Genomic DNA, 25,481 nt, shown 5'->3' with positions numbered 1-25,481 from the left:
TGAGGAAATAAATTCCCCTGTAGGAAATATAAAAATTTTAAAAACAACAGAATATATGGAATACCTGGGCATAAAAATCTCAAAAAATGTAGAGGAATTTGATAAACTTAATCTACAACCTTTGCTGGAAAAAACAATTAAAATGAATGTATGGATAAAATTGCGTCTAAATATGGCGGATAGGATAACCTTAATTAAAATGGTTTTGTTACCTATGGTTCTCCATTTTTTTAGAGTTTCACCAATATGGATTAAAGAAAGTTTTTTTGGAGGGTTAGGGAAAAAGCTAAATGAATTAATTTGGGGGCGGAAACGAGTGAGAATTAAATGACACTATTTAACTCCTTCACCGGAATGTGGGGGGTTGAAAATTCCATTTATTACTTTTTGGCTTCTCGGGCACTGTTTTTGGTTCATGAACAAGAGGTGATTAGGGAGTATTTTTTTGAAATTAGGAATTAAAAGTAATTCAATATGGGAATTATTGGAAAGCGGCAGATAAAAAATGTTGGTAGGTAGTACAAATGCACTCTCTATTAAAATAATTAACTATTTTATAGTTAGTAATAAATAACTATTTTCCTTTCGCCTCTACTGTGGTTTCTTACACATTCCATTTAGAGATGAGCGAATTTACAGTAAATTTGATTCGTCACGAACTTCTCGGCTCGGCAATTGATGACTTATCCTGCGTAAATTAGTTCAAGGGTACCTCTCATCAAAAAAACTTCTGATATATTATAGATTAATGTATGCAGAATAACTTTACAATTGCATGTTCTTAAAAAATCTGCTTCTTTCTATTTAATTTTCCACTTTGAAGAAATGACCACTAGGGGTCTCCCTACCAGTCCTGGCAGCAAGCATTTCAGACTCATGCTGGAGTCCTAAACACTACGAGCTGCCAGTCTGCTTTGTTCACAAAGGAGAACACTCAGAGCTGCCAGCCTGCTTTGTTCACAGCCTGTTTGGCTGTGAACAAAGCAGGCTGGCAGCTCTGAGTGTTTAGGACTCCAGCATGAGTCAGAAATGCTTGCTGACAGGACTGATCGGGAAAAATACAATAGAAAGAAGCATATTTTTCATTAACATGCTATTGGAAAGTTATTCAACATTCATTAATCTAAAATATATCAAAAGTTTATTTGATGAGAGGTACCCTTTCAGCTTTCAGGGGCTCCGGTGGGCTGGAAAAGATGGATACAGTTCTAGGAAAGAGTCTCCTAGGACTGTATCCACCTTTTCCAGCCCACTGGAGCACCGGAAAGCTGAACTAATTTATGCAGGATAAGTCATCAACTGCCGAGCTGAGAAGTTTGTGACGAATCGAATTTACTGTAAGTTCGCTCATCTCTAATACGGGCAAATGGTGAGCTGGAAGTACAAACCTTTTTTTTTTTTCTTTTCTCAATGTCCTAGAAATCTCTTTGACTGCAAATCTATTTCCTTCCACTGAATGCGTTTGTTTCAGCAGCATGTACAAAGATGGTTACAGGTCCCATTAAGATGAATGGGACAACGGCAGAAATTTCTGCGACCAAAGTCGGCGCAAGCACTAGGAAATGCTTGGAAATGTGGCTTCTCCAAAGATGGCAATGCATTTCCGGGGCGGATTCAGAAGAATTGACAAGTCCATTCTTTCTGCGGAGGCTGAAATTGGGATTTCCGCAACTGAAATTTCGCCATTTTTGCGGTAAAGCAGAATTCCATTGAAAACAATGAGCCTCTGCTGCAACGGAGTTTCAGAGCAGAATTGACTCAGTTTGGAAATCCGTCATGTGATCATGGCTTTAGGCTAGACTTCTACTTCCACTTTCATTTTGCACTAGCAAGGCATTTTATTTTTATTTTTTTTAGTCTTGCCATACTTTCCCCTGGGTTTTTTTTACATGACAAGTCATCATGTGACTCAAGGGGTTTTACTGAAGAATTTGGGGGGGAAAAGGCCCCCCAAAAAATTGCCAATGTTAAACCAACATGGCGTTTTTTTTTTTTTTTTGCATTCCACAGACTGCTATGGGAGCGAAAAGAAAAGCTAGCCACTATTAAAGGGTACCTTTCACCAAAAAAAAAATACTTTTGCTATATTATAGATTAATGTATGCAGAATAACTTTCCCATAGCATGTTATTAAATAATATGCTTCTTTCTATTTCATTTTCCACTTTGAAAAAATGGCCACTAGGGGTCTCCCTACCAGTCCTTTTTATTTTTTTTTTTATAGATTTCAGACTCATGCTGGAGTCCTAATATCTCAGACTGCAGCCGGGACACAGACAGACTCCCTGGCAGGGAGCAGTGCTGAGTTTGTCTGTGTCCCAGCTGCAGTCTGAGATTTAGGAATCTATAAAAAAAAAAAAGGACTGGTAGGGAGACCCCTAGTGGTAATTTTTTTTAAAGTGGAACATTAAATAGAAAGAAGCATATTTTTTAATAACATGCTATGGGAAAGTTATTCTTCATACATTAATCTATAATATATCAAAGGCTTTTTTTGATGAAAGGTACCCTTTAATAGATGCACACCACAATAATAACCAATTTTAAAGGTGCAAAATCTAGAAAAAGAAAGATTCTGAACCCAACAGTGATCTTCAACCTGCGGACCTCCAGATGTTGCAAAACTACAACTCCCAGCATGCCCGGACAGCCGACGGCTGTCCGGGCATGCTGGGAGTTGTAGTTTTGCAACATCTGGAGGTCTGCAGGTTGAAGACCACTGGTATAGGAGGTAGTACTCACGTGTCCCCGCCGCTCTGGACCTGTCACCGCTCGTCCCCGCTGCCCTGGATGTCGCTCCATCGCTGTCGCCGCGTCCCCGTGGTGTCCCCGTCGCTCCGGACGTCTTCTTCCCCGGGATCCACGCTCTCCGTCGCCGTCATCACGTTGCTACGCACGCCGCTCCTATTGGATGACGGGACGATGTGATGACGTCGAAGGAGAGCGCCGGCCATGCAGGGGATCCCGACACGGAGCAGACACCGAGGAGGCAGGTAAGGTCCCTCCCGGTGTCCTGTAAGCTCTTCGGGACGCCGCGATTTCACCCCGCGGTGGTCCTGAGCAGCCGGGTTAGTGTCACTTTCCCTTCAGACGCGGCGGTCAGCTTTGATCGCCGCGTCTGAAGGGTTAATACAGGGCATCACCGCGATCGGTGATGTCCTGTATTAGCCGAGGGTCCCGGCCGTTGATGGCCGCAGGGACCGCCGCGATAGGGGTGTATTCACCGTATAAGATGCACCGACTTTTCTCCCCCCCCCCCCAGTTTTGGGGAAGAAAAAGTGCGTCTTATACGGTAAAAAATACGTTAAGTCTTTATTAAATCACACAAATAAAGCACAGACATTTAAAACCACTCAACAACACAAAGAACATGGTGGACGACTGTCACCCAAATAACCACTGAAGTGGGAAAAAAGTCAGTAAGGCTGGAAATGGATATAGAGTAATGGCGTGACTGGGGCAAAAATCCAAAATATGGCTATCACCACCAGCTGATACTGTACCGCAATGAAATAGTGAGCATGTATACCAGGGGCTACCTCGCCAACCAAGGGGGGGGGGGGGGGGGGGGTCGGGAGACACAGCAGCTCCACACGTTCCACTGTCCTGCAAGACAGCTTCCTCATGATTACAATCCTCCACCATGTTTGTCTCTAAATGGCCTTTTTTTTAAATAATTTTTATTCAATACTTCTAAAAATGACATAAATCAAAGAACACCAGCTCTTACAATACTTTTACAAACAAAAATACAATAAATACACATTCATTTAACAAATTTTCCTTTGATTTCCCTCCCCAACCCTTCACCTTCCCCCCCCCCAAAGGAAAAAATAAATAAAAAAAAAGGGCTTCACTCCTCTCTCCCCTTCTACCTAGGGTTCACAGAATCATCGGGGTTTCAGGAGTCCCAGATTTCCCACTTTTTCTTCCATATAGCGGGCATTTTTCCTAATTTTTTACTCTTTACCTTCTCAAAACCTTTCACCCTCTGTAGCTCCGAATACCATTCTGATCGGTTCGGGATTTTATCAGATATCCATTTCCTCATTATTATTAACCTTCCTATAATTAATACATTTGAAATAAGCTTCTTTTTTATCATCGGTAATTTAGGAATTAAACAATTCAACCAAACAAGAAAACCCCCGGCTCGAACTCGAAACTGATACCTGTTCTAACCACCTCTATCTGAAGGGTTTAAAATAATGTATATTTATGTATTGGATAGAAATGTATTGTATTCTTTGTTCTTTTAAAGAAAAGAAAAAAAAGGAAAAAATAAATAAATTAACTTTAGATCATGGTACACAAAATGAGCCCTCATACCGTCCCATACACGTAAAAATAAAAAAGTTATAGGGGTCAGAAGATGACAATTTTAAACGTATAAATTTTCCTGCATGTAGTTTTGATTTTTTCCCCAGAAGTACGGCAAAATCAAACCTATATAAGTAGGGTAATGTGTAGAAACGGAAGCCCCCAAAAGGTACAAAATTGTGTTTTTGCTTTAATTTTGTCTCACAATGATTTTTTTCTCCGTTTCGTCGTAGATTTTTGGGTAAAATGACTGATGTCATTACAAAGTAGAATTGGTGGCGCAAAAAATAAGCCATAATATGGATTTTTAGGTGCAAAATTGAACGAGTTATGATTTTTTAAAGGTAAGGTGGAAAAAGGAGATTTTTATGCTTACCGTAAAATCTCTTTCTCGAAGGATCCATTGGGGGACACAGACCATGGGTATATGCTGCTGTCTCTAGGAGGCTCGACACTATGGCAACAAGAAAAGTCGGCTCCTCCCAGTAGCAATAGGAGAAGACCGACAGGTCCAGAGAAAAACCACAGACTGTCCGAGCAACCAGAAGAAAAGGTAACTGAACACACCCTCGGACAGATGACTGAAATAGAAACACCAGAACAGGGTGGGAGCTGTGTCCCCCAATGGATCTTTCGAGAAAGAGATTTTACGGTAAGCATAAAAATCTCCTTTTTTCTATTGGCTCCATTGGGGGACACAGACCATGGGACGTACCAAAGCCGTCCCTTGGGTGGGTAAGGAATCAGACAGGTTTACGGTTGGACCATCACCACCTGCAACATCTTACAGCCCAGAGTAGAATCAGCTGATGCGAGGGCATGAATCTGGTAGCACCTTGAGAAAGTGTGCAAAGACGCCCACATGGACGCCTCACAGAACTGCAAGGCCGAAGCCACGTAGCAGAGGCCAAGGATGCCCTGAAAAACTGATGGAATGAGCCAAAACCCTGAAGGGTTGATCTTCCCCTTGCAGCGGTAAGCTCCCAAAATGGTTGTCTTGTCCAACGACCACAACAGGTTGTGGAACAAACGCTTCCAGGGGTGAAAAGGGGCCGGACAAAAGGATGGAAGGACGATGTCCTCATTGAGATGAAAAAGTCAAAACCATATCAGGTACGAAGGACGGACCTGGATGGAAAACAAAACAACTTGTCCTGGTATACAACCAGGAAAGGAGAATTGCAGGAGAGAGCTGCCAGCTCTGACACCCTCCTAACAGAGGGAAGAGCAATAAGGAATGCCACCTTCCGGGGAAGGAGGCAAAGAGAAATGTCCCTGAGAGGTTCAAAAGGGGGGCCTTGCAGGGCATCTAAGACCCAGTACAAGTCCCAAGGGAAAAAAGGAGACTGAAAAGGAGGGGCAGCTTGTGCCGCTCCCTGAACTATGTTCGGACATGATAATTGAACACCAGAGAACGTTGGAAAAGAATGGAAACAGCCTAACCTTTGACCCCTAAGGGAGCTGAAGCCAACCACGACCGAAGAAAAAGGCTGAGTGTCACACCAACAGAAATAAGACCGCCAGGTATGGTGGTAACTCTTTGCAGGGGAAGGCTTGTGAGCCCTCAGCATGGTGCGAACCACTTGGGAAGAGAAACCGCGGGTCCTCAGAACCGCTGTCTCAACGGCCACGCCATCAAAAGCAGAGACAGTAAATAGAGGTGGCCCAGGAGACCTGATACAGGAGGTCTGGACGATAGGGAAGGCGCAGCGGTAAGTCGTTCAGGAGCCTGACCATGACGACATATCATGCCCGCCGGGGCCAGTCTGGGCCATGAGAATGGCGGGAACGCCCTCTGCTGTGAGATGCCTCAGGACCCCAAAAGGAGAGGAAGGGGAGGAAACATAAGGAAGGGCAAAGCCCGAACAATAGAAGGGAACGGTTTCATTGTGGCGGAAAGTGCAGAGGTCCATGCCTGGAGCGCCCCAGAGGTTGCAGGTCACTGCAAACACCTCCGGATGTAGGGACCACTTGCCTTGGACGGCTGAGGACCGTCTGAGAAAGACCACATCCCAGAAACGTCCGGAATGAAGATCACTGAGATGCCGGAACTTGAGTTCCGCCCCGAAGGGAATTTCCCAAGAAACAAGCCAAGAAAGAATTGCCCTAGGCCCAAACATGTTGAAGGGTAAAAGGGCTTCTTGGGGGACCAAGGCCCCGAGAACGATCTTGCGGTCGAGAAACAATGGAGACCTGTCCCACCAGAAGAGAATCACCAGTTGAAGAGGTCGGTGATGAAACTGGGCAAATGGCACGGCCTCCATGGCCGCCATTAACCGATCCAGGACATCCATGCAAAAGCGAATGGAAACTGGATCAGGGTGCCGAAGTCATCGGACTCTTGATAAGAGAGTCAGCCGACTGGTCGGCGGAAAACGAAAGCGGGTAGAGGCCGTGTCGAACTGGAGCCCCAGGAGAGCAGTTGGACTTGTCCCGATTGAACACCCAACCGAAGTGAGACAAGGTCTGGAGGTTGAGACTAAGACTCTTAAGGATCTGGGCCCTGGCTGGAGCTCTGATCAGGAGGTCATCCAAGTAAGGAATCACGGAAACAACCATTGTCCGTAAAAGGGGCTATCACAGGTGCAAGGACTTTGTGAAAGGTCCGTGGAGAAGTGGTCAGACTGAAATGGAGAGCCAAAATAGGAAATGACCGTCCGGAACTGCAAAGCGGAGCTACCGCTGATGACCGGGAAACAATGAGATGTGGAGGCAGCCATCCTTGATGTCCACTGAGGAATGAAAACTCCCCGTGAACCATGGACGCCAGCACTGAACGGAGAGACTCCATTCGGGATGGAAGTCAGAAGATGCTGGCTGAAATACTCGAGAACCAAGAGTGGGCGAACAGAAACGCCTTTCTTGGGGACCACAAAGAGGTTGGAATAAACCTCGAAAACATTACCCTGAAGGAACCGGGACAATAACTCCCTGGGTAAAAAAGGAGCTGGGGCGCTCCCCGAACTGCTTTCGCTAGAGAGAGGAACCGGAGGGTCCAGGAAAGAAAAAGACAATCCCAAGGAAGAGAAGCAAATTTGATCCTGTATCCGTTGACTACCACATCCCTGACCTAGGAGTCCTGAATGTGCGTAGTCTAGGTGTCCCAGAAGAGTAAGAGGCGCCAACCACCCGAGAAAGGTCGGTGGGTGGGGGCGACCCTTCAGACCGAGGAAGGCCTACGGGTGCCTGATGGGGCCGCAAAACGGCCGGAAAGGATAGCCGACCTCTCGGATAGGTCCGGAAGGAGGGAGCCCTCTTCCTGTGAAAGCGCCTGGCTGGAGCCTTTGTTGGTACCCCTTGATGGTACCAAAGGTCTGCAGAACCAGAAGGAGGACTTACGATGGAAAGCGGTTCTGTGAGCCTTGTCCAGAGGTAATAAAGAACTCTTCTCCGCCCGTCGCCTCACTTCCTAAAGGCGGCGTCCACATTCCAGGCTTTAAGCCATATGGAGGGACAGTGGCTACTAGGTAGCTTGTGGCAAAGGCAGCACAGTGGCTGCGCATGGAAGCAGAACACAGAAAATCTCCAGCTGCGGAGCATCGGAGAGCTAGATTAAACAAATCCTCTAGAGGGATCTTGAAGACTACCCTGGTGGAGTTGGGAGACCATACTGAAAGGGCCTTTGACACCCAGGCTGAAGCAAAAGCAGGAAGAACCTGCTGTCTCAAAGGCAAGGTTTGCCAAAGTGTCCACCGTCCGCTGGATCCTTAAAGGCAGCCGCATCAGCCAACAGCCGGGTAGGCACCTTAGAGAGGCGGGAGACCGGTAGATCCACAGTTGGAAAGGAGGTCCACCGAGCAATGAGGTCTATGGCGAAGGGATACCGCGCTTGAACCTTCTTGAAAGGGTGCCTCCAGGCGGATGTCAGCAGGGCGTAAAATTCAGCGTGAGAGCTGAAAGTCTTAGGTGCCGATCGGGCACGAAGAAAGGAGACTTCTGGAGCAACGTCTGAAGTTCCTGGGTCCTTTAGATGGAAGGTGTGTCTTATGGCCGAAACCAATGAGTACACCACATCAGGCATCCGTGCGTTCCTATGAGTCGGAGGCCGAATCATAAACCTCATCCACAAGTTCTCCAGTTGAATGGGAACGAGGTGAGGCAGCCCTGGAAGAGGTCGGGCATGATGAGAGGAAACGTCTGGACCACGTCCGAAGTTCCAGGGTCCTTCAGCTGGAAGGTGTCTCTTATGGCCGAAACCAATGAATACACCACATCAGGATTATCCATGCTGTCCTCTATGAAAGGAAACTTCTGGAGCCACGCCCGAAGACCCTGATGAGAGGAAACTTCTGGACCACGTCCGAAGTTCCTGGGTCCTTTTGCTGGAAGGTGTCTCTTATGGCCAAAACCAATGAGTACACCACATCAGATGTATCCAATCGTGCTGTCCTCTGTGAAAGGAAACTTCTGGAGCCACGTCCGAAGTTCCTGGGTCCTCTAGATGGAAGGTGTCTCTTATGGCCGAAACCAAGGAGTGCACCATGTCATATGTATCCAATCGGAAACTCCAACCACAAGTTCTCCAGGTGAATGGGAACGAGGTGAGTCAGATGAAACACCTTTATGACGCTTGCAAGAGCGGTTAGTATAGGGGGAGAGCGGGTCCCTCTGGAGGGCCGGCGTAGGGCGGAGCTCTCCAAGGCTGTCACCACAGAACGGGAGACCTGAGCCAAGTTGATAGAAATAGAATAGCAGGGGAAGCAGTGGTGCAGGCGGAACAAGTGGGTTTAGCAGAGCCAAGTATGGTAGAGTTGCTAACCCCTGCAAGAACAATAGGTGACCAGGCCCGTGGTATCTGTCCAGAAGGAGGGACAGTTCCGGGCTCAGACACATCCATTCTTATATATTTATTTATTTAAATGTATTTTTTTTATTTTATTTTATTTTTAAAGTAACTGCTCACTCAATGTAAGTGTCCCCAATAAGGTAGCGGCTGTGAGGAGCGCTACACGGCTGAGGGGAGATAGCGAGGGAGAAGAAAGCATAGCCAATGAGAAGAGAGAGAGACCGGCCTAGCCAAAGGGCGCCACTCATTGGCCCTCAGAAACCCTCTGCACGCGCTTAGCGCTGATTGGCAGAGAAAGGGACTGGCCGCATGCAGAGAAGGAGAGAGAGAAGGATTCCCGCGGCTGTGAGTAGGCGGGGCTAAAGCCCGACAAGGGCCTGCGGCCAGAGAAGGAAAATGGCCGGGCTCTAATGGTGTCCTCGCTCCCATAAAGAAAAAACACAGACGGCAGCATGCCGCTGCCGACAGGAGAGCAGGGCTGTGTTCCGGCGCAGTGAGCGATATGGCCGGAGATAGGGGCCGCGCTCACGGAAAGCGCAGGAGGAGTCGGCAGTGCTCTGCTGCTGAAATGAAAGTAACTGCTGCCGACAGGAGAGCAGGGCTGTGTTCCGGCGCAATGAGCGATATGGCCGGAGATAGGGTCCGCGCTCACTGAGAATGCAGGAGGAGTCAGCAGTGTTCCGCTGCCAAAATGAAAGTTACTGCCCAAGTAGTGTCGGCGTCTGAATGAATAGACTCCGAAGAAAAGGAAAGACTTGCACAGTCCTACACCACAGATTTTAAGCCCCCATTGCCTGAAAGGGTTCCCCACAATTCAGGAGATAACAATAAAGAGGAGTGGGCTGAAGTAGGGGGTCTCCAGAGGATAAAGAATCCTAGGACCTGCAAGAAAAGGGGGAATTATACTCACCTTCTGTCAGAAGAACTTACCTAATGGAGTCTTCAGTCAGCATTTTGTCACATGCATCATGCCGGGCTTGAAAAGCGAGGCGAGCAGGGAAAGGTGGGGGACCCGGACCCATGAGGTACAACCCCAGGCGCTGACCGTTGGCGAGAGGGGGTTAACAGTACATCCAAGATGCCTGTGCCCCCTCAATTGCAATGGGGAAACAGTGAACGCTATGTTCCTGAGTCCCCACCTGAAAACAGGAAAGATAAAGGAATAAAAAAAACTAACACGTCCCTAAACCTAGGAAAATAAAAAATATGAGACCTGGTCTGGAGAGAACTCCAGACCGTGTCTACCTCCTTAGACACTAAGCTAAAACTGATTACCTCGGTGCCTGTGGGCGGGCATACCCTGCTGGGAGGAGACGACTTTTCTTGTTGCCATAATGTTGAACCTCCTAGAGACAGCAGCATATACCCATGGTCTGTGTCCCCCAATGGAGCCGATAGAGAAAAATGAAAGTGCAAAAACTGAAAAATCCCTGGTCCTTAAGGGGTTAAACTATGGCATTTTTGCTTAAAAAAGATAAACAAACAAAAAAGTGCCAGTCTCAGCATGCTGCAAAGAAAACTTTTATTAACAATTGGGAACAAGTTTGGAGATGCAGTATATGATATATGTATGAATGTCATGGTTAATATATAGATGTGTTAATATATAGATATAGATGTGTTATCTGCATCAATTTTTGCTCTGAATTATCTTCACTCCTCTGTGAACTCTTAGATGTTTGATAAGATTTGATTTCCCAGTAAAACATTTCCCACATTCTGAACATGAAAATGGCTTCTCTCCTGTGTGAATTCTTGTATGTCTGATAAGTATTGATTTCTCAGTAAAACATTTCCCACATTCTGAACATGAAAACGACTTCTCTCCTGTGTGAATTCTTGTATGTCTGATAAGTATTGATTTCTGAGTAAAACATATTCCACATTCCAAACATGAAAATGGCTTCTCTCCTGTGTGAATTTTTTGATGTCTAACAAGAGTTGATTTCTGAGTGAAACATTTTCCACATTCCGAACATGAAAATGGCTTTTCTCCTGTGTGAATTTTTTGATGCTTAACTAGTTGTGATTTTACAGCAAAACATTTCCCACATTGTGAACATGAAAATGGCTTCTCTCCTATGTGAATTTTTTTATGTTGACGAAGATGTAATTTGTCAGAAAAACAATTCCCACATTCTGCACATGAAAATGCCTTTTCTCCTGTGTGAGTTATTTGATGTTTAACAAGATATAATTTACAAGTAAAACATTTCCCACACTCTGAACAAGAATATGGTTTCTCTCCGGTGTGAATTCTTTGATGACCAACAAGATGCGATTTCTGAATAAAACATTTCCCACATTCTGAGCATGAAAATGGATTCTCACCTGTGTGAATTCTTTGATGGTTAACAAGAGATTGTTTCTGAGTAAAACACTTCCCACATTGTAAACATAAAAATGGCTTCTCTCCAGTGTGAATTCTTTGATGTAGAAGAAGACGTGATTTCTGATTAAAACATTTCCCACATTCAGCACATGAAAATGGCTTCCTCATATTTTGCTGTGATGAATCTTTAGGTCGGACTTGTATTACAGGATGAGATGACAGATCTTGGCTGTGAAGGGCTGAGGGTGTATCTGGGATAATGGAATGTTCTTCATATGTATCTTGTGTGATATCATCATCTGCTTTATAATCTGAAGATATAAGATTCTCCTCTGATCTCCTGCTACAAGAATCTGCAGAGAATAAAACAGATTTATTTTTAAGAAATAACCTTAAGGTTTGATTTACACTTTGGAATTTTGCCGGCGGATGTTCCGCTGCTGAAATTTTGCCACGGAAAGAATGGACTTGTTTATTCTTTCTACAGAACATGCGCAGTCCTATGGCGACACTCTGAATCTCCAGCCAGAAATTCCATAGTGTGAGCCTAACCCCTTAATGACCCAGGAAATTTACATTTATGCTAATTTTTTTTTCATCCTCTCCTAAGAGACGTAATACATTTTTCCATCTACAGGGCCAGATGAGGGTTTGTTTTTTTTGTTTTTTATACTTTGTAATGACACCTTTTATTATACCATAAAATATTCTGCAAAATAGGGAAAAAATTTGCGAGGTGACAAAAAAAAAGGTTTTTCCTGGAATACCCCTTTAACCAAAAAATATACGAAATGTCAGAATTGTGTCAGAACTCATCTACCCCAAAATAATAAAGATAAAACTGCAGCTCACGAGGCAAAAAGTAATATCCTGACACCGCTCCATACAGGGGAAACTAAACCAGGTATAGGGGGGCAGAATATAGCAATTTAAAGACTTTTTTGGGCTTTCTTTTTTTTATGGCGCACAGTAAATGGAATAAAAATCTTTTTTTTTTATTTTTTTTTATTTTTTAGATCAACTGGCTCCAGAAAGTTAAACAGATTTGTAAATGACTTCTATTAAAAAATCTTAATCCTTCCAATAGTTATCAGCTGCTGAAGTTGAGTTTTTTTTTTCCTGTATGACAACAGTGCTCTCTGCTGACATCTCTGTCTGTCTCAGGAACTGTCCAGAGCATAAAAGGTTTGCTATGGGGATTCGCTCCTACTCTGGACAGCTCCCGAGATAGGTCTCATCAGAGAGCAGTTAGACAGAAAAGAACAACTCAACTTCAGCAGCTGATAAGTACTGGAAGGATTACTGGAAGGATTCCATATAGCGGACATTTTTTCTCATTTTTTACTCTTAAAGGAGTTATCCAGGAAAAAACTTTTTTTTATATATCAACTGGCTTCAGAAAGTTAAACAGATTTGTAAATTACTTCTGTTAAAAAATCTTAATCCTTTCAGTACTTATGACCTTCTGAAGTTAAGGTTGTTCTTTTCTGCCTAAGTGCTCTCTGATGACACATGTCTTGGGAAACGCCCAGTTTAGAAGCAAATTCCCATAGCAAACCTCTTCTAAACTGGGCGTTTCCCAAGACACGTGTCATCAGAGAGCACTTAGACAGAAAAGAACAACCTTAACTTCAGAAGATCATAAGTACTGATTTTTTATACTGGATTTTTTAATAGAAGTAATTTACAAATCTGTTTAACTTTCTGGAACCAGTTGATAAATAAATTTTTTTTTCCAGGAGAACCCCTTTAAGGCCATCCACCGTACAGGACCATGAACATATTTTAACCCCTTAAAGGGGTACTCCGCCCCTAGACATCTTATCCCCTATCCAAAGGATAGGGGATAAGATGTCAGATCGCCGCGGTCCCACTGCTGGGGACCCCGGGGATCGCTGCTGCGGCACCCCGCTGTCAGTACTCCACAGAGCAAGTTCGCTCTGCACGTAATGACGGGCAATACAGGGGCCGGAGCATCGTTACGTCACGGCTCTGCCCCTCGTGACGTCACGGCCCGCCTCCTCAATACGAGTCTATGGGAGGGGGCGCGCGGTCGTCACGCCCCCTGCCATAAACTTGCATTAAGGGGACGGGTCATGACGTCACAAGGGGCGGAGCCATTACGTCACGCTGCTCCGTCCCCTGTATTGCCTGTCATTACGTGCAGAGTGAACTCGCTCTGTGCTGTAATGATAGCGCAGTGCCGCAGCAGCGATCCCGGGGGTCTCCAGCAGCGGGACCGCGGCGATCTGACATCTTATCCCCTATCCTTTGGATAGGGGATAAGATGTCTAGGGGCGGAGTACCCCTTTAAGGACCAGGCCCATTTTGGCCATAAGGACCAGACCAATTTTATTTTAGCATTTTCGTTTTTTCCTCCTCGCCTTCTAAAAACTTATATTTCCATCCACAGACCCATATGAGGGCTTGTTTTTTTCCTCACCAATTGTACTTTGTAATGACATCACTTATTTTACCATAAAATGTACGGCGCAACCAAATAAATATTATTTATGTGGGAAAATTGAAAAGAAAACCGCAATTTAGCAAATTTTGGAAGGTTTTGTTTTCACGCTGTACACTTTCCGGTACAATAGACCTGTTTTCTTTATTCTGTGGGTCAAAACGATTAAAATGATCCCCATGATTATATTCTTTTCTGTATATGTACCGCTTAAAAAAAATCTCAAACTATTTTAACAAAATTTGTATGTTTGAAATTGCCCTATTTTGACCACCTATAACTTCCTAATTTTTCCGTATACGGGGCGGTATGAGGGCTCATTTATTGCGCCATGATCTGTAGTTTTTATCAGTAACATTTTTGCTTAGGCTTTACTTTTTATTAATTTTTTTGGGAATAAAATGTGACAAAAAAGCAGCAATTTTGGACTTTTTAATTTTTTTTTACATTTATGCCGTTTACCGTACGGGATAATTAACAATATATTTTAAGAATACTAATTATGTGTATTAATAATTTTTTTTACGCTTTTTGGGGTAAAATGGGTAAAACTGATTTTTGACCTTTTTATTGGGGGAGGGGATTTTTCACATTTTTTAACTTTTTTATTTTACATTTTTTAACTTTTTAATTTTTTTACACTTTAATAGTCGCCATAGGGGACTATTTATAGCAATCCTTTGATTGCTAATACTGTTCAGTGCTATGTATAGGACACAGCACTGATCAGTATTATCGGTGATCTTCTGCTCGATCTCAGACCAGAGCAAAAGACCCCGGGAGACGGCCGGAGCCAGGTGAGGGGACCTCCGGCCGCCATGCTGGATGATCGGATCTCTGCTGTATTGATCACGGCATCTGAGGGGTTAATGGCGGACATCCGCGCGATCGTGGATGTCCGCCATTATCGGCGGGTCCCTGACTGCTGATAGCAGTCAGGACCTGCCGCGCATGACCGGTTCTGTGCTCGCAGTCATGGCAGAGCGTAAATGTACGTCATGGTGCGTTAAGTACCACGGCACCATGACATACATTTACGTCCATTGTTGTTAAGGGGCTAATAGTTCGGACAACTGGTCTCAGCTCTCTGTCTCGTGATTTCCACATCACTTCTATACTGCAGGCGGTGTTCTGGAGCAGCTAGTGATGTCTGCCGGGTACAGACCAGACAGTGGGATCACCGAGCAGCCACCACCAGGTAATCTGTGTGGGGCACTAATAATAGTAGTACATGCTATCAGTGCGGGGACAGAAGGGGGAAATATCAGTGTGAGGATACAGAATTACAATATTCATATATAAATACACTGCTCAAAAAAATTTAGGGAACACTAAGATAACACATCCTAGATCTGAATGAACTAATTGTATGATACTTTCGTCTTTACATAGTTGAATGTGCTGACAACAAAATCACACAAAAATTATCAATGAAAATCAAATGTATCAACCCATGGAGGTCTGGATATGGAGTCACACTCAAAATCAAAGTGGAAAACCGCACTACAGGCTGATCCAACTTTATGTAATGTCCTTAAAACAAGTCACAATGAGGCTCAGTAGTGTGTGTGGCCTCCACGTGCCCGTATGACCTCCCTACAATGCCTGGGCATGGTCCTGATGAGGTGGAGGATGGTCTCCTGAGGGATGTCCTCCCAGACCTGGACTAAAGCATCCGCCAACTCCTGGACAGTCTGTGGTGGATGGAGCGAGACATGATGTCCCAGATGTGCTCAATCGGATTCAGGTCTGTGGAACGGGCGGGCCAGTCCATAGCATCAATGCCTTCCTCTTGCCGGAACTGCTGACCCACTCCAGCCACATGAGGTCTAGCATTGTCTTGCATTAGGAGGAACCCAGGGCCCAGCACCAGCATATGGTCTCACAAGGGGTCTGAGGATCTCATCTCGGTACCTAATGGCAGTCAGGCTACCTCTGGCAACCACATGGAGGGCTGTGCGGCCCCTGAAAGAAATGCCACCCCACACCATTACTGACCCACCGCCAAACGGCGTCTCCAGACTCTGTCACGTCTGTCACATGTGCTCAGTGTGAACCTGCTTTCATCTGTGAAGAGCACAGGGTGCCAGTGGCGAATTTGCCAATCTTGGTGTTCTCTGGCAAATGCCAAATGTCTTGCACGGTGTTGGGCTGTAAGCACAACCCCCACCTATGGACATACCACCCTCATGAAGTCTGTTTCTGACCGTTGGACACATGCACATTTGTGACCTGCCTGAGGTCATTTTGCAGGGCTCTGGCAGTGCTCCTCCTTCTCCTTCTTGCACAAAGGCAGAGGTAGCGGTCCTGCTGCTGGGTTGTTGCCCTCCTACAGCCTCCTCCACATCTCCTGATGTACTGGCCTGTCTCCTGGTAGTGCCTCCATGCTCTGGACACTATGCTGACAGACACAGCAAACCTTCTTGCCACAGCTCGCATTGATGTGCCATCCTGGATGAGCTGCACTACCTGAGCCACTTGTGTGGGTTATAGACTCCGTCTCATGTTACCACTAGAGTGAAAGCACCGCCAGCATTCAAAAGTGACCAAAACATCAGCCAGGAAGCATAGGAACTGAGAAGTGGTCTTTGGTCACCACCTGCAGAACCACTCCTTTATTGGGGGTGTCCTGCTAATTGCCAATAATTTCCACCTGTTGTCTGTTCCATTTGCACAACAGCATGTGAAATTGATTGTCAATCAGTGTTGCTTCCTGAGTGGACAGTGGGATTTCACAGAAGTGTCATTGACTTGGAGTTACATTGTGTTGTTTAAGTGTTCCCTTTATTTTTTTGAGCAGTGTATAAATATATGACGCTCACATATTCCACAGCGCTGTACAGAGTTTGTCATGTCACAAATTGCTTCCTGTGCCCATTGGGGATCACAATCTAAATTCTTAATTCACCTATCAGTATGTTTTTGGAGTGTGGGAGGAAATCCATGTACACGAGGGGAGAACATACAAACTCCTTGTAGATGTTGGTCTTGGTGACATACTAGCTGTACACGCGGGCTCTGCAGACCATATAAGTGATTATGTGTGTGGACCCACAGTGCCACTTGGCTTTGGACCAGACTTGGGAGTGTAATTGAAGTGTTCCCCTGGTTTTCACCCTTTATCCCGCTCCAGGATGCGGAAACCGGACATAGCCACAGGGGAGAAACCAGGTCGCTGCCACAAGAATGGTCCTGGTAACTGGTATCTGGTCTTGCAGGCCAGAACACCCCGGTGCCAAGCACAGGGAATACAAGCAGGTGGGGCGAGCGGACACTATAGGAGGATTTGGTGCAGAGTCAGATGAAGCAGAGCTGACTACCTGTTTTAGCTAAGCTGCAGCTGTAAGAACAGCAGAGCTGAGGAGCTCAAATGCAGCCAGACGGAGCAGTCAGGAATAGAAGACAGAAGAGTGGTCGACAATCAGGGTTAGGCACAGGAGAAGCAGACAGGTACTGAGGGATAAGGCTGAAGCAGAATCAGGAAGCAAGCGGAGGTCAAACACACAGATAAACAGAACTGGATACAAACACCTACGATTGTAGCACTAACTACACAATTACTGAGGCACCACAGGTAGGGAGGAGTGCTCCCTTATAGGTGGTGCCTGACAGAGATTGGAGGAGGATTTATTAGAGAGCGCACCTTGGCCCTAGAAGTCTAAGCCAGTGTTTGCATGAAGCCTCTAGAGGGCAGAGAGGAAACTGCAGCTATGTCTGAAGCAGCAGGAGGGAGTCCAGAAGAGGAAGGCCAGGGTGTACAGCAGAGACATGGCACAGAGAATGTCACCTGACAGAGGTAAGAGCCAGGACACATAGTACACCGGTGGTTGTCCTCCATCACTATTACAGATTACATTTACATCCGGTGACTCACAAGTGGCGTCTCCTCTGATCGGAATAGTTCACCTTTTCTTTTCTATCTGGCCCAGACAGCCATGAAGACTTCTCCAGGCCAAAACTTGTCTCTGCAGAATCTACTGACATAAATTTGGGGCTCCTTTCTCCAGCACAATTCCCAGCACTTTACAACCTCCCCCATAGTAGGCCGCCATATAGTACTAATATACAGACCAATAAAAAAAATTGCTCACCTCTCCCTACAGCAAAAAAGACAGGAAAGGACACAGAGCCTAAAAATATTGCAGCCAGTGACTGTAGAATCTGTGACTCTTTTATGCATTTAGTAGTTACTACTCACCTGGACGGTTACCTGTAGGAATGTCCTCCTTATACTGCTCATCACTGCTGACATCTGTCTCATCTTCTTCCTTTATGTCTGTAGTATTAATATAGATCAGATCTTTCCCTGTAGGAATGTCCTCCTTATACTGCTCATCACTGCTCACATCTGTCTCTTCTTCTTCCCTTAGTTCTGTAGCATTAATATAGATCAGATCTTTTCTTGTAGGAATGTCCTCCTTATACTGTTCATCACCGCTGACATCTGTCTCTTCTTCTTCCTTTATGTCTGTAGCATTATTATAGTTCAGATCTTTCCCTGTAGCAATGTCCTCCATATACTGCTCATCACCGCTCACATCTGTCTCTTCTTCTTCCTTCATGTATATAGTATTAGCATAGTTCAGATCTTTCCCAGAAGCAATGTTCTCCTTATACTGCTCATCACCGCTCACATCTGTCTCTGGAGCATTAAAAATGTTCAGCTCTTCACCCTAAATCATAAGATGTAAAAGAAATATTGTAAAAGTCATCAGACAGTAGGAGAAGTCACCTGGAATGTTTTATATGAGCAGAAAAGATCAATAAATATCAAGAGGAACAAAAATGACAGGAGGAGTTATCTGAGCCCCATAGCTGCAGGTCTCCTAGAAACTGGATATAGATATTAGATGATGGATCAATAACCTCAGGACCCTCATACACATGTATATCCACCATGGCTAGACAGGCTTCAGGTTGTGTCAGTGGAGGAGATCAGCTCCTGCCAGACACCTCTGGGGTTTGTCTCGGGGGAAATAAAGGATCAGATGGGTATAAATCCAACCTGTTGGTTCCTTATTCCAACCAGCAGTCTCCATAGCCAGAAAACTGTGAGAAGATCCAGACAACATGTAATGTCTATGGTCGGCTTTATCCTGTCATCTCCACCTTTCTCATTCCACAAGTATAAAGCATATAATACTGTAGGATAAAACAAGACTGAACACAAGAGCTTCACAGCCCTTCTACAGATCATAGGGAATATCTCCATCTACCTGATCCTGATCCTGTGGAAGAAGAGGACGGGGACACCTCTCTGCTGCTGTTCTCTTACTGGATCTGACTGTAGGGAACACATACAGAGACTGAATTCATTCTTTACATACAAATAATGAGAGGACGTGTGTATATAGTCATGTCTATTACCTGCTGATGTGAGGGGCTGCTGATCCTCCATCATCACCTGATCCTTGTACTGATCCTTGTGTCCTTCTACATACTCCCACTCCTCCATGGAGAAATAGACCGCCACGTCCTGACACCTTATAGGAACCTGACACACAATGATACAGTCATCACCCCGACCCCTCCAGTGGTGTTACTGTATAATGTCCCAGCATTCCCAGCAGTGTCACCTCTCCAGTCATCACCAGACCCCTCCATTACTGTATAATGTCCCAGCATTCCCAGCAGTGTCACCTCTCCAGTCATCACCAGACCCCTCCATTACTGTATAATGTCCCAGCATTCCCAGCAGTGTCACCTCTCCAGTCATCACCAGACCCCTCCATTACTGTATAATGTCCCAGCATTCCCAGCAGTGTCACCTCTCCAGTCATCACCAGACCCCTCCATTACTGTATAATGTCCCAGCATTCCCAGCAGGGTCACCTCTCCAGTCATCACCAGACCCCTCCATTATTGTATAATGTCCCAGCATTCCCAGCAGTGTCACCTCTCCAGTCATCACCAGACCCCTCCATTACTGTATAATGTCCCAGCAGGGTCACCTCTCCAGTCATCACCAGACCCCTCCATTACTGTATAATGTCCCAGCATTCCCAGCAGTGTCACCTCTCCAGTCATCACCAGACCCCTCCATTACTGTATAATGTCCCAGCAGGGTCACCTCTCCAGTCATCACCAGACCCCTCCATTACTGTATAATGTCCCAGCATTCCCAGCAGTGTCACCTCTCCAGTCATCACCAGACCCCTCCATTACTGTATAATGTCCCAGCAGTGTCACCTCTCCAGTCAGCACCAGACCCCTCCATTACTGTATAATGTCCCAGCAGTGTCACCTCTCCAGTCATCACCAGACCCCTCCATTACTGTATAATGTCCCAGCATTCCCAGCAGTGTCACCTCTCCAGTCATCACCAGACCCCTCCATTACTGTATAATGTCCCAGCATTCCCAGCAGTGTCACCTCTCCAGTCATCACCAGACCCCTCCATTACTGTATAATGTCCCAGCAGTGTCACCTCTCCAGTCATCACCAGACCCCTCCATTACTGTATAATGTCCCAGCAGTGTCACCTCTCCAGTCATCACCAGACCCCCCCATTACTGTATAATGTCCCAGCAGTGTCACCTCTCCAGTCATCACCAGACCCCTCCATTACTCTATAATGTCCCAGCATTCCCAGTAGTGTCACCTCTCCAGTCATCACCAGACCCCTCCATTACTGTATAATGTCCCAGCATTCCCAGCAGTGTCACCTCTCCAGTCATCACCAGACCCCTCCATTACTGTATAATGTCCCAGCATTCCCAGCAGTGTCACCTCTCCAGTCATCACCAGACCCCTCCATTACTGTATAATGTCCCAGCATTCCCAGCAGTGTCACCTCTCCAGTCATCACCAGACCCCTCCATTACTGTATAATGTCCCAGCAGTGTCACCTCTCCAGTCATCACCAGACCCCTCCATTACTGTATAATGTCCCAGCAGTGTCACCTCTCCAGTCATCACCAGACCCCTCCATTACTGTATAATGTCCCAGCATTCCCAGCAGGGTCACCTCTCCAGTCATCACCAGACCCTTCCATTACTGTATAATGTCCCAGCAGTGTCACCTCTCCAGTCATCACCAGACCCCTCCATTACTGTATAATGTCCCTGCAGTGTCACCTCTCCAGTCATCACCAGACCCCTCCATTACTGTATAATGTCCCAGCATTCCCAGCAGTGTCACCTCTCCAGTCATCACCAGACCCCTCCATTACTGTATAATGTCCCAGCATTCCCAGCAGTGTCACCTCTCCAGTCATCACCAGACCCCTCCATTACTGTATAATGTCCCAGCATTCCCAGCAGTGTCACCTCTACAGTCATCACCAGACCCCTCCATTACTGTATAATGTCCCAGCATTCCCAGCAGTGTCACCTCTCCAGTCATCACCAGATCCCTCCATTACTATATAATGTCCCAGCATTCCCAGCAGTGTCACCTCTCCAGTCATCACCAGACCCCTCCATTACTGTATAATGTCCCAGCAGTGTCACCTCTCCAGTCATCACCAGACCCCTCCATTACTGTATAATGTCCCAGCAGTGTCACCTCTCCAGTCATCACCAGACCTCTCCATTACTGTATAATGTCCCAGCAGTGTCACCTCTCCAGTCATCACCAGACCCCTCCATTACTGTATAATGTCCCAGCATTCCCAGCAGTGTCACCTCTCCAGTAATCACCAGACCCCTCCATTACTGTATAATGTCCCAGCAGGGTCACCTCTCCAGTCAGCAGCTCCATCATCTTGTTGATCAGTTCTAGGATCTTCTGTTCATCCATTTCCTCATGTATCAGGGAGTGAGGTGGGGGCCCTGGGATTGGGCTCAGGATTCTTCCCCATCCTTCACACACAGGGGCCTGACAGCGCCCACTAGAGGACTTCTTCACTACTGTGTATTCCTGTGTATGGAGAGACACATTAATATCACTACATACACTCCCAGAATCCCTCACCTCTCCAGTCATATCCATCTGTTATTACATAGATAAGAATGAGGTCATGTGACATCACTCCCAGAATCCCTCACCTCCCCAGTCATATCCATCTGTTATTACATAGATAAGAATGAGGTCATGTGACATCACTCCCAGAATCCCTCACCTCTCCAGTCATATCCATCTGTTATTACATAGATAATAATGAGGTCATGTGCCATCACTCCCAGAATCCCTCACCTCTCCAGTCATATCCATCTATTACATAGATAAGAATGAGGTCACGTGACATCACTCCCAGAATCCCTCACCTCTCCGGTCATATACATCTGTTATTACATACATAAGAATGAGGTCATGTGACATCACTCCCAGAATCCCTCACCTCTCCAGTCATATCCATCTGTTATTACATAGATAAGAATGAGGTCATGTGACATCAGTCCCAGAATCCCTCACCTCTCCAGTCATATCCATCTGTTATTACACAGATAAGAATGAGGTCATGTGACATCACTCCCAGAATCCCTCACCTCTCCAGTCATATCCATCTGTTACATAGATAAGAATGAGGTCATGTGACATCACTCCCAGAATCCCTCACCTCTCCAGTAAGCCGGAAGAGTATCTGTAGGGTGAGGTCTATTATCCTGTCGGCCATCTTGTTCCTGTCTCTCTTCATGGTTGATGGGTCATCCAGGAGAATTCTCTTATATAGAAGATATCAGCAGAGGATCCTGGGTTGGAGAAACCTGAAGGGAAGAAGAGGAGACGATGATAAATGGCGGCTGCTAATAGAAACAACAACAGATGGCGACCTTTTGGCTAAGATCAAGTGCAGTACCCTTCCTGTTAGTTGGCGGTGTGGAAGACCACCATGGCAGGATGGAGAACCACACAGTAGGACAGGTGTACCGGGGATGGCTGTATAGCACAGCAGTCATCTATGATGAGACCCGTTTGCTGCTGGATCTGGCCTTAAGGTCCGGGTAGAGTGAAAGCTGAGGTGCACAAGTACCTCGGCTTTCAATAAAAAACAACCCCATCCTCATATTCGCTTCTCGGCCTTTTGGCTAAGATCAAGTGTAGTATCTGTTCTTATCAGTTTCATGCTGGTGTATAAGTCGCTCCGATATGGGACTGGTGGGGATTTGTGCTGCATGGAGGAGGTAGGTGTACTGGGGTGTTCCGGGGCTGGTTCTGAGGAATCTTCGTTGTTTCCTCCTCCTGGTTTTTCCTCCTAAGAGCCATAAACCCTGTTTTTTTGTTTTTTTTTTCAATCCACAGACCCATATGAGGCTTATTATTATTATTATTATTATTATTATTATTGTTGTTCTTGTTGTTTTTTGTGCGACCAATTGTACTTTGTTATGACACTTTTCATATTACCATGAAATGCACCACACAAAGAAAAAGTTATCTGTGGCGGAAAATTGAAAAGAAAAACACAATGTGTCCATATATGGGGCTGTATGAGGGTCATTCTTAGTGAGGCGATCTGTAGTTTTTAAAGAGGGGGAGGGTCTTATTCACATTTAATGTAACTTAGGGTGTGCTGGGAGTTGTAGTTGTGTCCCATATAGAGACACACATGATAGGACAGCGATCCCCAGCTGTCAGGGCATGCTGGGAGTTGTAGTTCTGTACCATATTGGTGAACGTTTCTTTCTATTATTTGTGGTGTACACATGTATGTGCGCCAAGTGTATTAGATGGTGCGTGTAATGAATATGGGTCCGGTAACATTTCTTACTTCACTACATCCCTCTATATGGTTCCTACTTTTTGCGCCACTTAGTCGCCATGATGAATTCCTGAGCGCAGCGTCTGCGACATTTCACTTTCCATTGTGTTTTCTCTCAAAGCTGCTGTGGGCAAAAAGATGCAAAAAAAGTCACAACACAAAACCACAACAAACAAACACATCTAAATCCTCTGATAAATCCCTCAATAGAGTTTATATATAAAGAAGAAACCTCCTGATCTGACCATAAATACACAATATATACAAATGTACATACCTGTACAGAGCCGTGCACTTACAGGACCTGCATGATGTCACCGTCATGTGATCAGTCACATGGAGGAGGAGGAGTCACATGATCAGGGGCTGCTGCTCTAGGCTCATCTGCTCAGTGTATGCAGGACTCTGCTGTGCTGGTTGTGATCGCTGCTGGATGAGCTGAAGTTATGTGTATGCAGCAGAGCTGTGTGTGTGTGATGTGCGTGGTGCAGAGCTGTGTATGTGTGTGTTATATATGTCTGCAGCAGAGCTGTGTGTAATGTGCATGTAGCTGAGCTGTATGTGTACACAGTAGAGCTGTATATGTGTAATGTGCATGTAGCTGAGCTGTATGTGTACACAGTAGAGCTGTATATGTGTAATGTACATGTAGCTGAGCTGTATGTGTACACAGTAGAGCTGTATATGTGTAATGTGCATGTAGCTGAGCTGTATGTGTACACAGTAGTGCTGTATATGTGTAATGTGCATGTAGCTGAGCTGTATGTGTACACAGTAGAGCTGTATATGTGTAATGTACATGTAGCTGAGCTGTATGTGTACACAGTAGAGCTGTATATGTGTAATGTGCATGTAGCTGAGCTGTATGTGTACACAGTAATGCTGTATATGTGTAATGTACATGTAGCTGAGCTGTAGGTGTACACAGTAGAGCTGTATATGTGTAATGTACATGTAGCTGAGCTGTATGTGTACACAGTAGAGCTGTATATGTGTAATGTACATGTAGCTGAGCTGTATGTGTACACAGTAGAGCTGTATATGTGTAATGTACATGTAGCTGAGCTGTATGTGTACACAGTAGAGCTGTATATGTGTAATGTGCATGTAGCTGAGCTGTATGTGTACACAGTAGAGCTGTATATATGTGTAATGTACATGTAGCTGAGCTGTAGGTGTACACAGTAGAGCTGTATATGTGTAATGTACATGTAGCTGAGCTGTATGTGTACACAGTAGAGCTGTATATCTGTAATGTACATGTAGCTGAGCTGTATGTGTACACAGTAGAGCTGTATATGTGTAATGTACATGTAGCTGAGCTGTATGTGTACACAGTAGAGCTGTATATCTGTAATGTACATGTAGCTGAGCTGTATGTGTACACAGTAGAGCTGTATATGTGTAATGTACATGTAGCTGAGCTGTATGTGTACACAGTAGAGCTGTATATGTGTAATGTACATGTAGCTGAGCTGTATGTGTACACAGTAGAGCTGTATATGTGTAATGTACATGTAGCTGAGCTGTATGTGTACACAGTAATGCTGTATATGTGTAATGTACATGTAGCTGAGCTGTAGGTGTACACAGTAGAGCTGTATATGTGTAATGTACATGTAGCTGAGCTGTATGTGTACACAGTAGAGCTGTATATGTGTAATGTACATGTAGCTGAGCTGTATGTGTACATAGTAGTGCTGTATATGTGTAATGTGCATGTAGCTGAGCTGTATGTGTACACAGTAATGCTGTATATGTGTAATGTACATGTAGCTGAGCTGTAGGTGTACACAGTAGAGCTGTATATGTGTAATGTACATGTAGCTGAGCTGTATGTGTACACAGTAGAGCTGTATATGTGTAATGTACATGTAGCTGAGCTGTATGTGTACACAGTAGAGCTGTATATCTGTAATGTACATGTAGCTGAGC

General features: G+C 45.3%; 1 protein-coding gene and 1 pseudogene across 1 annotated transcript in view; one reads left to right on the top strand and one right to left on the bottom strand.

The window, feature by feature from the left end:
- Nucleotides 1-3,924: 3,924 nt before the first annotated feature.
- The window catches only part of LOC130298004 (oocyte zinc finger protein XlCOF7.1-like), a 52,412-nt gene continuing 30,855 nt past the window's right edge, over nt 3,925-25,481 (bottom strand). The window contains exons 8-12 of the mRNA XM_056550918.1: nt 21,584-21,664; nt 19,270-19,396; nt 19,119-19,186; nt 18,101-18,575; nt 3,925-11,791 (exon numbers count right to left, since the gene is read on the bottom strand). Of these exons, the coding sequence (XP_056406893.1) occupies nt 10,737-11,791; nt 18,101-18,575; nt 19,119-19,186; nt 19,270-19,396; nt 21,584-21,664 (1,806 nt within the window). The 3' untranslated portion in view covers nt 3,925-10,736. The remainder of the gene's footprint in view (nt 11,792-18,100; nt 18,576-19,118; nt 19,187-19,269; nt 19,397-21,583; nt 21,665-25,481) is intronic.
- LOC130342459 (U2 spliceosomal RNA) lies at nt 22,853-23,057 on the top strand (annotated as a pseudogene).

The sequence above is a fragment of the Hyla sarda genome, chromosome 1, assembly GCF_029499605.1.
Source record: "Hyla sarda isolate aHylSar1 chromosome 1, aHylSar1.hap1, whole genome shotgun sequence".
NCBI classification, from domain to species: domain Eukaryota; kingdom Metazoa; phylum Chordata; class Amphibia; order Anura; family Hylidae; genus Hyla; species Hyla sarda.
Note: the sequence above shows the minus strand (reverse complement) of the source record. Positions and strands in the feature narration are given on the sequence as shown.